Raw genomic sequence first — 13,888 nt, forward strand, 5'->3', positions numbered from 1 at the left:
TTCCAAATTGAATAAGTAAATAAATACATAAATAAATACTTTCCCTAGACCTTAGTTTTGAAAGCTAATAATTGATAATGACATTGGAAAGAGATGCATCTAATCTGATGAAGGATAATTATTTTTGCCTTTTCTTTTGTCGTATAGAACCTTCATAGTGTATTTTTTTTGGTAAACTGCAGAAAAGGCTTCTATAGATCTTTTTCTTAAAAGATGCTTGATCCAAGAGATCTGTTATAATTTCAGAATGCATTTTAGCATGTGAATGTCTTTAATATCATATTTCCACCATTCAAATGATACTTGAAAATTGTGTGGTCCAATAGGATAAAATCTGTATGTTTTGTCTCTGTTTTTCCTTATGCTGCAACCCATATGGAAAATTCTGTTCTTTGCTTGATCGGCCTAGAATTTGTTACTATGATGTCAATAGCCACTGTACTGTATTGTCCACCGAGGTTTACCACATAAAAATGGTCAAAAAGGGACATATAGAACATGATTCAAATCATACCGTACTAGAACAGCTTTGTCCTAAAAAGGAGCAGAAAATGTTGTTTTAGGAGTATAACTGGATACTTAATCCCAATTAAAACAAAACAATAAACAACAAAACCCAAGTGAAAATAGCATTGTGCTGTATTCCTACTATACATCCACCCAATTGACTGACTCAGTTGAAATTACCTGTGTTTCCCCGAAAATAAGACCCTGTCTAATATTTTTTTTGAACCCCGAAATAAGCGCTTGGCCTTATTTTCAGGGAGGTCTTATTATTTTGGGGCACGTGGAGCGAGATGGGGTTCTTCTTGCCGTCTTACCTGATTTCCAGCTCTGCCGTTTAAATATTTTTGGGGAGGGCTTATTTTCGGGGGGGGAGGCTTATTTTAGCCCATGTGCTCAAAAGCCCGATTGGGCTTATTATCAGGGGATGTCTTATTTTCGGGAAAACAGGGTAGCAGGGTTAGAGAGTTCAAGGAATGTGGGGTAATGCAGCTTACTCATTTCTGAAGCCATTTTTTACTAGTGGAGGCAGCTCTGACAAAGATGATGGGGACAGGGGACAGTTCAATAGTTCATGCCTAGCTGTCACTCAGTAATTGCTTGTTGCAGAAAAATAAGGGGAGAATCCAAAAAGTGTTTGACTACGTTGTTGTGGCTGCCATCTTGAGATTTTTTTAGTCTTCAGAACACTCCCCACTTCTTGCCTACTTCTACCTTCAGTAGAAACTAATTGTCTGAGAAGAGATAATGCATGCACTCTGTGCTTGGTTGTTTTTCGGCAGATGTTTTATTAACAACTAAGTAATATCATTGGTCCCTTTTAGTATTGATGTTGTTACCTAGTTGGGTAATGAAATGTCTGCAAGAAAACAACCAAGATCAGAGAGCACAAAGGACCCCCTTGTTCAATCCAGAACTACAAATATTGTCTTCTATTAATGACTTGATCATGGTTAACACTGTGGCTACTATCCATTGGTTAGCCAAATGGGTTTGGTTTTTTTAAATGAAAAGTAATTTTTTGTATCCTGACTAACAGATTTATATGTTTTATTTTTATTTTATTATTACATTTATATGCCACCCATCTCACTATCGAAAGCAACATTGGGTGGCTTTTTTTCTGGCAGTGATGGTTAAATATTCCTTTACTAACTCATGCTATTAAATCATTTGCTTTTGCATTATTTTCATAGAAGTAGAAATATTTTGCATAAATCTGTGTTCAAATTAAACAATCTTAAATGATTGGGCAATTTCTTTAAGGACATTTATTCTGCTTGATATAAATGATTGATCAACCAAATTAATTTATATGTGCCTGACTTGGTCAAACTTAATTTAACTGTTCAGGAATAAAGCTAGTTTTACCTGTTAGTTTGAATCATTCAGGAAGATGAAAAACATCTTCCTGAATGATGACACAAATTTTTCTTCAATCTTCCCTGAAAAAGATTTATTGTAACTATACCAATAGTTCAGAACTTAAAATTTTGCAATAATTATATTAAGAAAATATAACAAAACATATGTTTGATGGAGCAATCCTATGCGAAGAAGGGAGACAAATTATTTCAATGAAAAAATAATCCATTCTGGTTTATTTTTCTTTCTTATTCTTTGACAACCAAGACATGAAATGTTTTAAAGAAAAACATCAGTTGTTTCTTTCTCATCCTATTCATTCTCTAGCATATTTATTTTTGTCAAAATAGTGAGAGCACTTAGCCAAATTTGGCTTATCTCAAAACATTAAGTTACATTAAGTTAACATCTGGTTACATTAATATCTGGATAGGAGAAATCCAGAATTGTAGACTACATTTTGAAATCAAAATATCTGAGAAAAAGACAGTGGCAAATCATTTCTGTATTGTTGCCAAGAAAAGAGCTTTCAACTTGAGTAGAATGGTACTTTTTACCTGTGTTTTACCTGTACCCACAATTATTAGCAATTTCACAATTTTTTCCCTCTACCAACTTTTTTTAAAAAAATTAATACCGGTATTACAGAATTCACTTTTGGATGAAACTTGCATTACATTATGTAAAGATTTTACAGTGATACACACACATATCTTGTTATGGAGTAACCTTGGGTGAACAAATACTACTATCGGTTCTGTTTTTTGTTGACAGTCGGATGAGATGGGTGGGAAGTGGCCTGTGATTGCTTACCAAAAGAGCACTCACCTGTACTTCAACTGTTATTACTGAAATTCCTCATTTGTATTTTTTTCCCCAGCTGGACATTTTGGTAGCCTTATGTGAAGAGAACAACAGTATGCACACTTGAATATGTTTTCTTTTTTGAAAAAGAAATCCAACAGTACAGTGAAAGTGAAGGGTCTAGAATTAAAAGGAATCATTTAAATCATAAACTGTTTTGTGTTTCTGAGTAATGTGGAAATTCAAGAGTTCATAAATCTCTTGAATACACCATACCTTGAAAATAGTCAGTGGATTCCTTGCTGATTGCATGGGATTGCTTCTACAGAGGTCCCTTGCCTCCATTTTATTGGTCTTGAGGGAACAACTATACTATGGCTCCTTCCCTTGCTTGAGGGAGGGGTATCTATACTGTGGTTATTTAGGAAGATCATTCATTGGGACTCACCTGTACCCAAGAGTCTCTATTTTCAGATGTAGTGAGATGTTTCTGTGCAAGATAATAGTCAAGAGTTTCAATTATTTAGGATGCAAAAGAAAGAGAATTTCATTATAGATCTCCTGCCCTACTAATGTACTGGTAGAAATGGTCTGAAGAAGTTTTCTCTTCTTTAATAGTAAACCCAGAGTAGTCCTGTGTCAGAGGTTGATCAAAGCCCTTACTGAAGTTCTTCTGAAGCAAAACTATGTAATTCATAAATCCTTGAATGCAAATCCAAATGTTTCAGATTAATGGCATGTAAATGTACTCACTTTACTCCAAAGAATAATTAATACTCATCGTTATAAAAGAAGATTGTCTCTGTTGGCAGTTAGATACCTATTACTTTTCTGATGGAAAAAAATATAGTTTCCTCTAGGATTCCCACCAGGTTAAAGTACAAAGAACTGGGTTGATTGGTATTTCAGCCTGTCATGAGGGAACTTTTCTATCTTTTTTAAACTTTTGTAACTTTACTCAGGTTTGTCCTGTCATTGTCCATCTACTCAAATCAAATGGTTATCTTTGTTTAAAAATACAAGCACGGTAGTCCTTGACTTACGACCACAATTGAGCCCAACACTTCTGTTCAGTGAAACATTTGTTAAGTGGTTTTTGCTGCATTTTACCACTTTTCTTGCCATAGTTGTTAAGTGAATCACTGAAGTTGTTAAGTTAGTAACACAGTTGTTAAGTGAATCTGGTTTCCCCATTGACTTCCCTTATCAGAAGGTTGCAAAAAGGTCACTGCAACTGTCATAAATATGAGTCAGTTCTCAACCGTCTGAATTTTGATCACGTGACCATCGGCAGGCTACAACGGCCATAAGTGTGAAAAATGATCAAAAAACACATTTTTTAATCCTGTTGTAACTTTGAATGGTCACTAAATGAACTGTTTTAAGGACTACCTGTATTAAAAAAAATTAACCATAATATATTATTAAAACTCTTACACAATTCAAGTAAAATGTTGAAGTATTATTAAAGCAACTGAATTGTAAATCTTAATGTGTTTGTGATTGTGCCTGCACATTTGAATTCACTCTGACAGAAAAGAAACTTGTTGAACAAATATTGCCCTATTTAGATGACTAATACATTTTTAAAATGTGCAGAATTACCAATAGATCAATGTAACTTATGCCTCAACTAATAATGAAAATATAAATCACATGAAGAGAGGGAGCAAATATTTTTAATTGTAGCAAGCTGTAAAGCAAGTGAAATCTTTTACCATCTACTTTATTAATTATTTTTCCTTTCTTCCATTAAATTATTCCAGGTTTTTGAGTCATGATGCAAGAATCTGGAACTGAGACAAAAAGTAACGGTTCAGCCCTTCAGAATGGAGCAAGCACTGTCAACTCCTTACTAGATTGCACCCTACGTGAAGTAAGACCAAACGGAGAGACACCTTCGTTGGAAATCGGTGCTGCGGATCTTGCCCATCTTCAGCAACAGCAGGTACTGTAAAATATACTACCAATGTTTTATCACTTTTGAAATATTCTTGTATACAGAAATAAAGGTTGAAAGAATTCTTCACATCATAAAAAAAATATGGTGGTATTTTCTAGCAAACAAATACTTTAAAGCATGTATTTATATGATATTAATTGATTGGGATTCTGAAGAACTGCAGTATAACCTTAAAGAGAAGGAACTGTATCATATCAACTCCTGCGCTACCAGCATTTCGTTGGTAGAAATTGCTGTATCCAGGCTCCCCTCCAGTCTACAGATGTAGCCGTGCTCTGATTGGCTGTTTCAATCCAGGCACGAGTATATAAGGAGCTGTCAAAGGCTGACAGCTGCTGCTCCTGTTAGCCGAGCAGCCATTGCTGGTCGCAATGCTAGCAAATCTGTTAGAACAATGTTAGTGAAATAAATCCTGTTAGCTTTTACCTCAACCTGTCTTGCCTCAGTCTGTTCGTCCCTAACAGGGACATAACAGAAATGACCCTAAGAAGAAGAGTCTTTCTTCGCTTTAATAGTGAACCTGAAATCAGTGCTATAACAAACACTAAATCAGCAGCCCCCAACTGCCGGAGACTGGTTCCGTGGAGAGAGGGTTTTCCGCAGACCGGAGAGGGCATGATTTCATAGGCTCCCTGCATCCCATGCATGCACAGATGTGGCTTTGCTCGTTTGCGTGGCCTGGTTTCCGATGTGCCACGTCTGCGACCCAGGTTTGGGGACTTCTACACTAAATATCTGAGGATTAAGTAAATAGCATGATTGATCATTTCATAAATCTTCATTAATAATCCAGGTGTTTCAGATGTGTTCTTATTTCCCCCCAAACTGTAGCACTGATTACAATAAAAGGAAATTATTGCAATTTTAACTGTGTAATAGCAACAGCACTTAGACTTATATACAGCTTCACAGTGCTTTGCAGCCCAAGTGGTTTACAGAGTCAGCATATCGCCACCAACAATCTGGGTTCTCATTTTACCCACCTCGGAAGGATGGAAAGCTGTAACCGTAATCATTCTGTATTGGTAATCAGGTCCTCTTTACTTTGCTAATGAAGGAAGTGTTTTCCTCTAAGAGTACAAAAAGATGCTTACTTGAATCCCTTATGAGTAAGCATTTGTATTTATTGATCTCCAACAATGAAATTACATTTATTGCTACATATCCCATTTATTTTCTGTGTCAGTCGTTGCGTGAACAAAACAGTTTTGAATATGAATTATTTGAATACTTGTTTGTATGAGAAGAATAGGATAATAAAGATCACATTAATAACAATATAAATACAAGTTTAACTCAGTTTAACAATATAAATACAAGTCTAACTTAATTGTAACAGTTCTGTTGAATAGTACTGGCATTGCATAACATGGGGATACATATAATATTTAATATCTCTGAAATGATGCAAATTTTAATTCTACTTTTTAAAAAATCCTTGATCTGGAGTTTGGAATAGTGTTGAAAATTTTGACAGCTGTAAAGTTTTTTTAGTGTGCATGATGATCTTGGCAGCAGATTGTTGTATGGTAGAAAAAAAGCCATAACAAAATTTGTTTTTTTTCCTGGGGGAGAGGACTTTTAACACAAATCCCCTACATTTTAGGGGCTTGACATTTTCATGATACTAAATTCAATCTACAGATCTTTTTCTTCTCATAGATTTTTTTTTTTAGGTGAGAATGCAATCATTAAAAATATCACAAGCATGCTGAATTCCTTACTGCAGTAGTCACACAAAACCATGGATAACATTTCAATAAGTGCAGGCCACAGTAGAGTAAACAGTTGCACTGAAATTTAATTCCTGTTGACTTTTCCGTCATTCTTGGCCAGGGGCACATTCTGAATTGTACTGCAAAGACAACAGGGGTTACAGCTTTGATTAATCTAGGGCACTGGAAGAGAATTAGAAGAGTAAAATATGTTGGAACTATTCAGGACACTAAAGCTTTTTTTCTAAGAGGCTTGAGATTAAAATAAACTAACTCTCATATATAATTATACAGTTCTCCATTCTAGTTTGTTATTTTTCCCATCGTTTTTTTTTTCTGGTGTTATTTTGCTTATATGTAGCATTCTACAACATTAAAGTACAAAGCCTACTTACTCCCTTTTGGATAAACAATGTTATAAGCACAAAAAGGGAAATAAGAAATACTTAGCCAAAGCAATTAAAAGAAAGAAAAAAGAAAAGAAAAGAAACATAGCATAATCTAGTTTACAGCAGCATCATTATCTATCTTGTACTCTAATATATATGTATATGTATATGTATATGTATATGTATATGTATATGTATATGTATATGTGTATATATATATCCAGCAAACATATCCAACACATCTTTCTCTTTTCCCTCTCTTTTTCCCACAACAACAATCCTGTGAGATGGTTGTTTGGGTTGAAAAAGCATTACTGGCTCAAAGTCATCCAGCTGGCTTTCATGGCTAAGGTGAGACTTGAACTCATGGTCTCTTCTTTTTTAGCCTGGTGGCCAGTGGTGGGTTTCTGCCAGTTCGCCCTGGTTTGGGCAAACCGGTAGTAGCGGCAGCGGGAGGCTCCACCCACCCGCCCGGACATCATCACGTACGCTCTTTTGTTCCCACTCCATCCATACACCACTTCATACATTGTCTTTTATTCTGTAAACTTCTCAACTCTGTCTTTTTCCAAATCTCATCAGTTCCAACCACCCATGACTTTCTTGGTTCACCCCTTCTTGACCCATTTACTCTCCCTTTGTATATTTGTTTTGTGATTTGATCCTCATTTGTTCTCTCTACATCACCAACCTGCTCAATACATTTCTTTCACACAAGATCACTCATTTTTGTATTCACGTTCATCCAGAACCCATTCATTCCTGACCCAATCTTTTCTTGTTTTACCACACACACACACACACACACACACACACACACACACACACACTTCTTAAGTACCCATTGCACTCAATTGCCTGACATAGATATCTCTCACATCCAGTAACAAAGTGGACAAAACATCATTCCTACACCTAGCCATTTTCACTTACTTTGACAAATATTCATGCAGCAGACCACATACTATTCACAACACACACCCATTGTCCTACTCCTTTCAGTATTAAATCATTCACCAAGGATGTAGTTCATTGTTCTGCTTGTTTTAATTTTATTATGCAGGTAGTCCTCAACTTGCAACCACAATTGAGCTGAAAATTTCTGTTGCTAAGTGAGACAGTTGTTAAGTGAGTTTTGCCCTATTTTATTACTTTACTTGCCACAGTTGTTAAGTGAATCACTGCAGTTGTTAAGTTAGTAACACGTATCTGGCCTACATCTTTCCACTTGGCATAAAACTGTAGTTCCCTTCCCAATTTTGGCTTATCGCTACTTCTCTTATTATTTCAGATAGAATTCTACCACTTCTGAGGTCCATTTAACAAACTAATCCCCCAAAGGTTTTTCTGCTCACTCTTGCCATATTTGTCTTTACGTGGGGAACAGTACACAAATACCAGTCTTCCAGTCGTTGGGCACAAGATTGAGACTTCACCATAAATTGAACAAGTAGCCTTGGTGGCGCTGTGGTTAGAGTGCAGTACTGCAGGCTAATTCTGTTAACTGCTGGCTTTACTGCAATTTGGCAGTTCAAATCCCACCAGGCTCAAGGCTGACTCAGCCTTCCATTCTTCCGAGGTGGGTAAAATGAGGATCCAGATTGTTGGGGGCAATATGCTGACTCTTTAACCCGCTTAGAGAGGGCTGCAAAGCACTGAAGCAGTATATAAATCTAAGTGCTATTGCTAGCAAGAATCTATATTTTAACATTGCTTCAATTTCACCATCTACATTTTTTAAAGCATTTTCATGGCGGCATTTGTGACTCCCTTTCTATTGATTTTTTCATAGACTCTAAACATTTATAGATTTATTTCACTTCCTTTCTTTAACAAATTGTAATTGTTTCCCTATAAATCTCCCTGAGGCTTTCTGCCCATCCCACCAGATCAGATAGGATGGGCACATTCCAGGACCCTTTTTAAAAATGTTGTCAAGGGACATAGAAAGCTCACCTTCTCCATAGCTGCCCCTGCCCTGGGGATCCTCCCGAGGAATTACTCCTCTGGGTATCAAAGGGTATCAAAGACTGTCAAATTGGCAGCCCACGGGCCAGATGCATCACACTCAGGCCACGCCCACCATGGCTCCGCAAAGGCAAAAAACCGTGGCGATACGTCACATGACATCACATGATGTGATTGAATTTGACACCCGTGCATTAGAAGGTCTTGAAGAGATGGCTTTTCCCACAAGCTTTGGGGTAGAATGAAGATGGAGCCCAGTAATACAGAAGACTGATGTGTTGGAAAATGTGCTCCAAGGTTCAAAGAGTTTTTATTGCAACTGTTACGATTTTATTGTTTTCATCCCCATGAATCAGGCCAGGCTAAAAAATCAATGCCCTGTAGGTCAGACTTCTTCACTGTAACAGCTGTAGTAACCGAATTTTGAAGTCTGAATGTGCATTCCCCCGTCCCATCACTTTATGTGTGAACTGAGGAAGGTTTGTCTAAGGTATCTCATATTACAGGTAGTCCTTGATTTATGACCACAATTGAGCGCCAAATTTCTGTTGCTAAGTGAAACATTTGTTAAGTGAATTTTGTCCCATTTTATGATCTGTTTTACCACAGCTGTTAAGTGAACCACTACAGTTGTTAAGTTTGTAGCATGGTTCTTAAGTGAATCTGGCTTCCCCATTGACTTTGCTTGTCAGGAAGTTGCAAAAGGTGATTTACATGACCCCAGGGCACTGCAACCATCATAAATATGAGTCAGTTGCCAAGTGCTTGAATTTTGATCAGCTGACCATGGGGATGGTACAAGGGCCGTAAGTGTGAAAAATGATTGTAAGTCACTTCTTCTGTGACATAACTTTGAATGGTCACTAAATCAAGGCCTGGAACAGGCTTGGTCTTGCTTATCTGACTTGGTAGCAGCTCTTTTCCTGTTTTCATGGACATTCCCTATGGCCTGTACAATTAGTTTGTAGTGTTGCAGTCAATCATTTTTATTTCTAATTGTACTCATTCAGAGGCTTTTTTGTTCAGCCCTTTTGATAAACAATTTTTATCTGCCTCAATATCACTTTGCATTTTTTCTGCCTTTTAATCTTAACTTCGCCTTACTTTCTTTGCCCACATTTGTTTACAACTCTTTGTTTCTGTCTGTGCACATATGATATGATATCTATCTCTCATCCTCATTTTTTGAAGCAATCATATGCAGTTGTTCTTCCTCATTTACATCCTTTGCACTTGAGCTATCATTTTAAAAACTTTTTAAAGTTACTCAACAATTGACCCCGGGAGCTTAATGTTTAGTAGCTACTGTAGAAGTAATACTGTGTTTCAGAGAAAAACCTCTGTGGATTTGTCCTGTCTTTGCCAGATATGTTGTTTTCTGTATAGACTGGAAACAAAAATTTACAACTGTGATGAAATGCCAGTTATGAAAATTTATTAGAAAAATGAACACATAAGTGTTTAACCCCGCCCCCCCACCCCCCGCCCCAAGGTCTGTATTTCATGAAAATCACTTGTAATTTTGCAAATATTCCTTCTCTTTTCTTTTATCATAGCATTTTTCTTAGGCAACGCATGGCTTGGAAGATCAAGTAATTTATTTGTATTATAGCCATCTACATCTGAATTTTTATTGTGTTTTTTTAAAGTAAAGCTAAAGAATAATAATAATAATAATAATAATAATAATAATAATAATAATAATAATAATAATAATAATTTTATTTCTATACCGCCCTTCTCCCGAAGGACTCAGGGCGGTGTACAGCCAATTTAAAAACACAAGACACAACAATAATTAAAAATTAAAATAATTAAATAGATTTGGCCGATTTAAAACCCTAACAATTAAAATACCCCAATTTAAAATTATTATATTGACAGCCCTGCCTGGTGGAACAACAGGGTCTTCAGTGCGCAGCGGAACACCCAGAGGTCGGAGATCTTACGTATTTCCGGGGGCAGTTCATTCCACAGGGCTGGGGCTCCCACAGAGAAGGCCCTCCCCCTGGGTGTCGCCAGCCGACATAACTTGGCTGATGGCACCCTGAGGAAACCCACTCTGTGGGAACGGACTGGTCGGTGGGAGGCTATTGGTGGCAGAAGAAGCCTCAGACCCCATATCATCATGCTTTGGGTGTTGTGGTTTCCAGGTCTTCTGAGTGCTGTAACGTTCTGTAAATATATATATATATTTTAAAAAAGTTGTTTTCAAAATCTAATGCAAGCCTACCACACACAGCATATTGTTTCCTTGTTTCTCCCTATACACAGCATATGCTTTCAGGTCACCTAACAGAATGCTTGATGTAAAATACTCATTCAATAAATCTGAATGGCTGTTAAGTAAAACTGCTGTTTCCTGACAACATTACAATATAAATTCTTTTTGACAACTGTATTGCATTGCCTGATGTATGTGAAAAAGATGCCTCTCTGCCTGCATAAAGAACCATGATGAGTGTTTGGCTTTTGTGAAGTCATATGTACGACTGCCTTGCCAGAATGAGCTTCAGACATGTTTTAGCACTTTAGACACCAAATTCATGTTCCCCCTTTCCACTTGAATAGAGATGAATACTTTAGAACACTTAGTTATTGTCCAAGAATCATCTAAGCTGCAGCTAAGCATGATGATTCCAGCCACTTGTGCTTCTACTTTGTAGTCTTCTATTGAGCATAAGCCAAATAAATAAGCTACTTCTATTATTTGTTGCCATGTAGAGTTAATAACATGGTGGAACTCCCTTTCAGGGAGGTACAGTTGACTCTGCAATAAAGCTTGTTATGTTCAGTCAAGCTTGTAATGATCTTAACTTTTATATTGCTCTTCAGTTTTAAGTTTAATGTCATTCCCAACTTTTATTGCACAGATTTCTTCCCCCTTTTGTTTCTAGTTTTTTTAAAAATAAATTATTAGTAATGCTGTTGTTATAATTATCAGTATTATTATTGTTACACTGTTAGTATTATTGTTATCATTACTACTATTGCTACTTGTAGAAGTTAAGATGTATAAACTTAATGAATAAAGATCCTGCCAGGAAATATTTCAAATGTAGACATAAAATACACATTCTCATGTAGAGGTAAATTAAACACCCTTGCAAGGAGAAGTAAATGTTATAGGTTTTACTTCTCCTTACAAGGATGTTTAACTTACCTCTACTTGAGAATGTATATTATTAACTTGTTTACTTAACTTAATTCAGCATTTCACCATGATAGTCATTCTCTGAAACTGAAATAGAAGCTTAGCAAAAAGAAGTTACATCTCTAAAAAGTCATCTTTAGAAATGTATACTTCAGGAGGTAATTCCCAGGGAAGAAAATACTACATAAATTTAACATTTTTTGTAGCTTCCTTCAGCAGAAAAGTCTGAATGATTAGGAAGCGTCAGTTTCAGCCAAATCCCTTTGAATGAAACCAAGTTTGGAAAGGCACTTCAAAAAAACTATAGTTTTATACTATGAGGAAGCCTTACAAACAAGGATAGGCTTAGCTTTTAATTTAGGATGGGTCATATATTAAAGTTTAACTTTAGATTACTTTAAAAATTCAGAATTTTGTTCAGTTTAGAAAAAAAACCCAGAGCCCATAATGTCAGGCTAGAAAATAATACATCAAGTCACAATCGGAATGATACAAACGGTTGTATTCTAGGTGGATTCTGTTTATAACCCCACCATTAAATGCTGTCCCATTCTCAGAGGATTCAGCTAATATAAATTTCCGCCAACTGAAATGTGATGTAGCTTAATAGCTGAACCACAAACACCTTTGTCCTTTCTGTGAAGTTTTCTAATCTAATTGGATGAGCAGCCGTTAGTGGAAGTTATAAAAGCTGAAAAGGGTTATGCCCATATCTTTTGAGTATGAGAAGGAGCCCTTATGACCAGAACAACAAGATAAAAAGAAATTTGAACACAAGAGAGTTAGGCATCTCTGCAAGTTGAGAAAGAGGATAAGAAGGCAAGGGAAATCAATACTTCCTGTCTTCTGCTAATAAATAACGTTGTTTTAAAGTAAATATCATCATAGTGCTTTTTCCTTTAAAAAGTTATTAAGATTAAAAAGGCAGCAGGAGGTTGTGGATTATCTAGAGCATTGCGCTGAGTATCATATAATTGAGTTTCTGAATGCTAGACAAAAATTGAGTGTGTGTTCAGTATAATGAGCAGCCACCCCTCTTGAAAAAAAAAATTCTTTTGAGGCCAAAATCATTAAAAAGAGAAGCTCAGAAAAGCAGATTTCTAAATCTAAGCTTCAGAGTCAGGAGAGGGAAAATTCTATGTCTAACACTGAACTCAATTGAAAAGATCAAATAAATAAATAAATAAAAATGGCAGGGGGGAAAGAGAGTGCCATTCTGAAGAAATTATTTCTTAAATAGGATGTAGTCTTACAAGATGAAGAGCAATATCTCTAGAGGCTAGGATTCTCGTGTGATTTTCATGTGATTTCATTAATTAGAAATATGGACAGAGTTTTGTGATGTACAAACTCTATAGTGCCAATAAAGGAAAATATTTGTAGCTCAGGGTTGAAATGAGGGATTCTTGGACTTTTCTGAGTTTGGTTGTTTGCTAGCACTGATGTTAGCTAGTTTGGGTAATGAAATGACTGCAAGAAAACAATCAAGTTCAGAGAGCTCCAAGGACCCCTCAAACTCTATAGTCTATGTATAGACTACACTGCCTAGAGTCCCTCATTGAAAGAGATGGGTGGTCAAGAAACAACAAAATATAAATATATAAATAGTAACTTGTAATCTGGTACAAAACAGTTGCTATTATATAGGTAGAGATCCTCATGGGTGGTATTGAGATAGAGTCAACATTCATGTTCAGAAAAGTTGTCAGAAGAAATTTTCCTGAAATACTACTTGTTCAGTGTGTTGAGTTGTCAGTATGAGCAAGTAATGTCAGAAAACTCTTTCAGATTCATTAAGCAAGAGGAATACTTGAATTGTGCTTGACTATAAGCAGAATATGAATCACTGGTATGATATGATTTCCCAAAAAAAATCAAGTACAATTTTAAACTGCATCAGTTTTGATATTGTTTCCAAATCAGTGGAAACAATATTTTCACTTTATTCTGCATTTGTCAGTTCCTATTTCAGTGTTGTAGTCTAATTATGGGTAACACATTTTAAGACAGATTTTGGGGGGGGCAA

At 36.1% G+C, this 13,888-nt stretch overlaps 1 protein-coding gene across 25 annotated transcripts in view; it reads left to right on the forward strand.

Annotated features, from left to right (window-relative positions):
• Positions 1–13,888, forward strand: part of FOXP1 (forkhead box P1) — a 631,964-nt gene that overhangs the window by 368,575 nt on the left and 249,501 nt on the right. For all 25 annotated transcript variants that reach the window (XM_034440573.3, XM_060684181.2, XM_034440574.3 and 22 more), the window contains one exon: positions 4,440–4,621. In XM_034440573.3, the coding sequence (XP_034296464.1) occupies positions 4,451–4,621 (171 nt within the window). In that variant the 5' untranslated portion in view covers positions 4,440–4,450. The remainder of the gene's footprint in view (positions 1–4,439; positions 4,622–13,888) is intronic.

Source organism: Pantherophis guttatus, chromosome 2, assembly GCF_059756535.1.
Source record: "Pantherophis guttatus breed Tessera chromosome 2, ASM5975653v1, whole genome shotgun sequence".
Lineage (NCBI taxonomy): Eukaryota > Metazoa > Chordata > Lepidosauria > Squamata > Colubridae > Pantherophis > Pantherophis guttatus.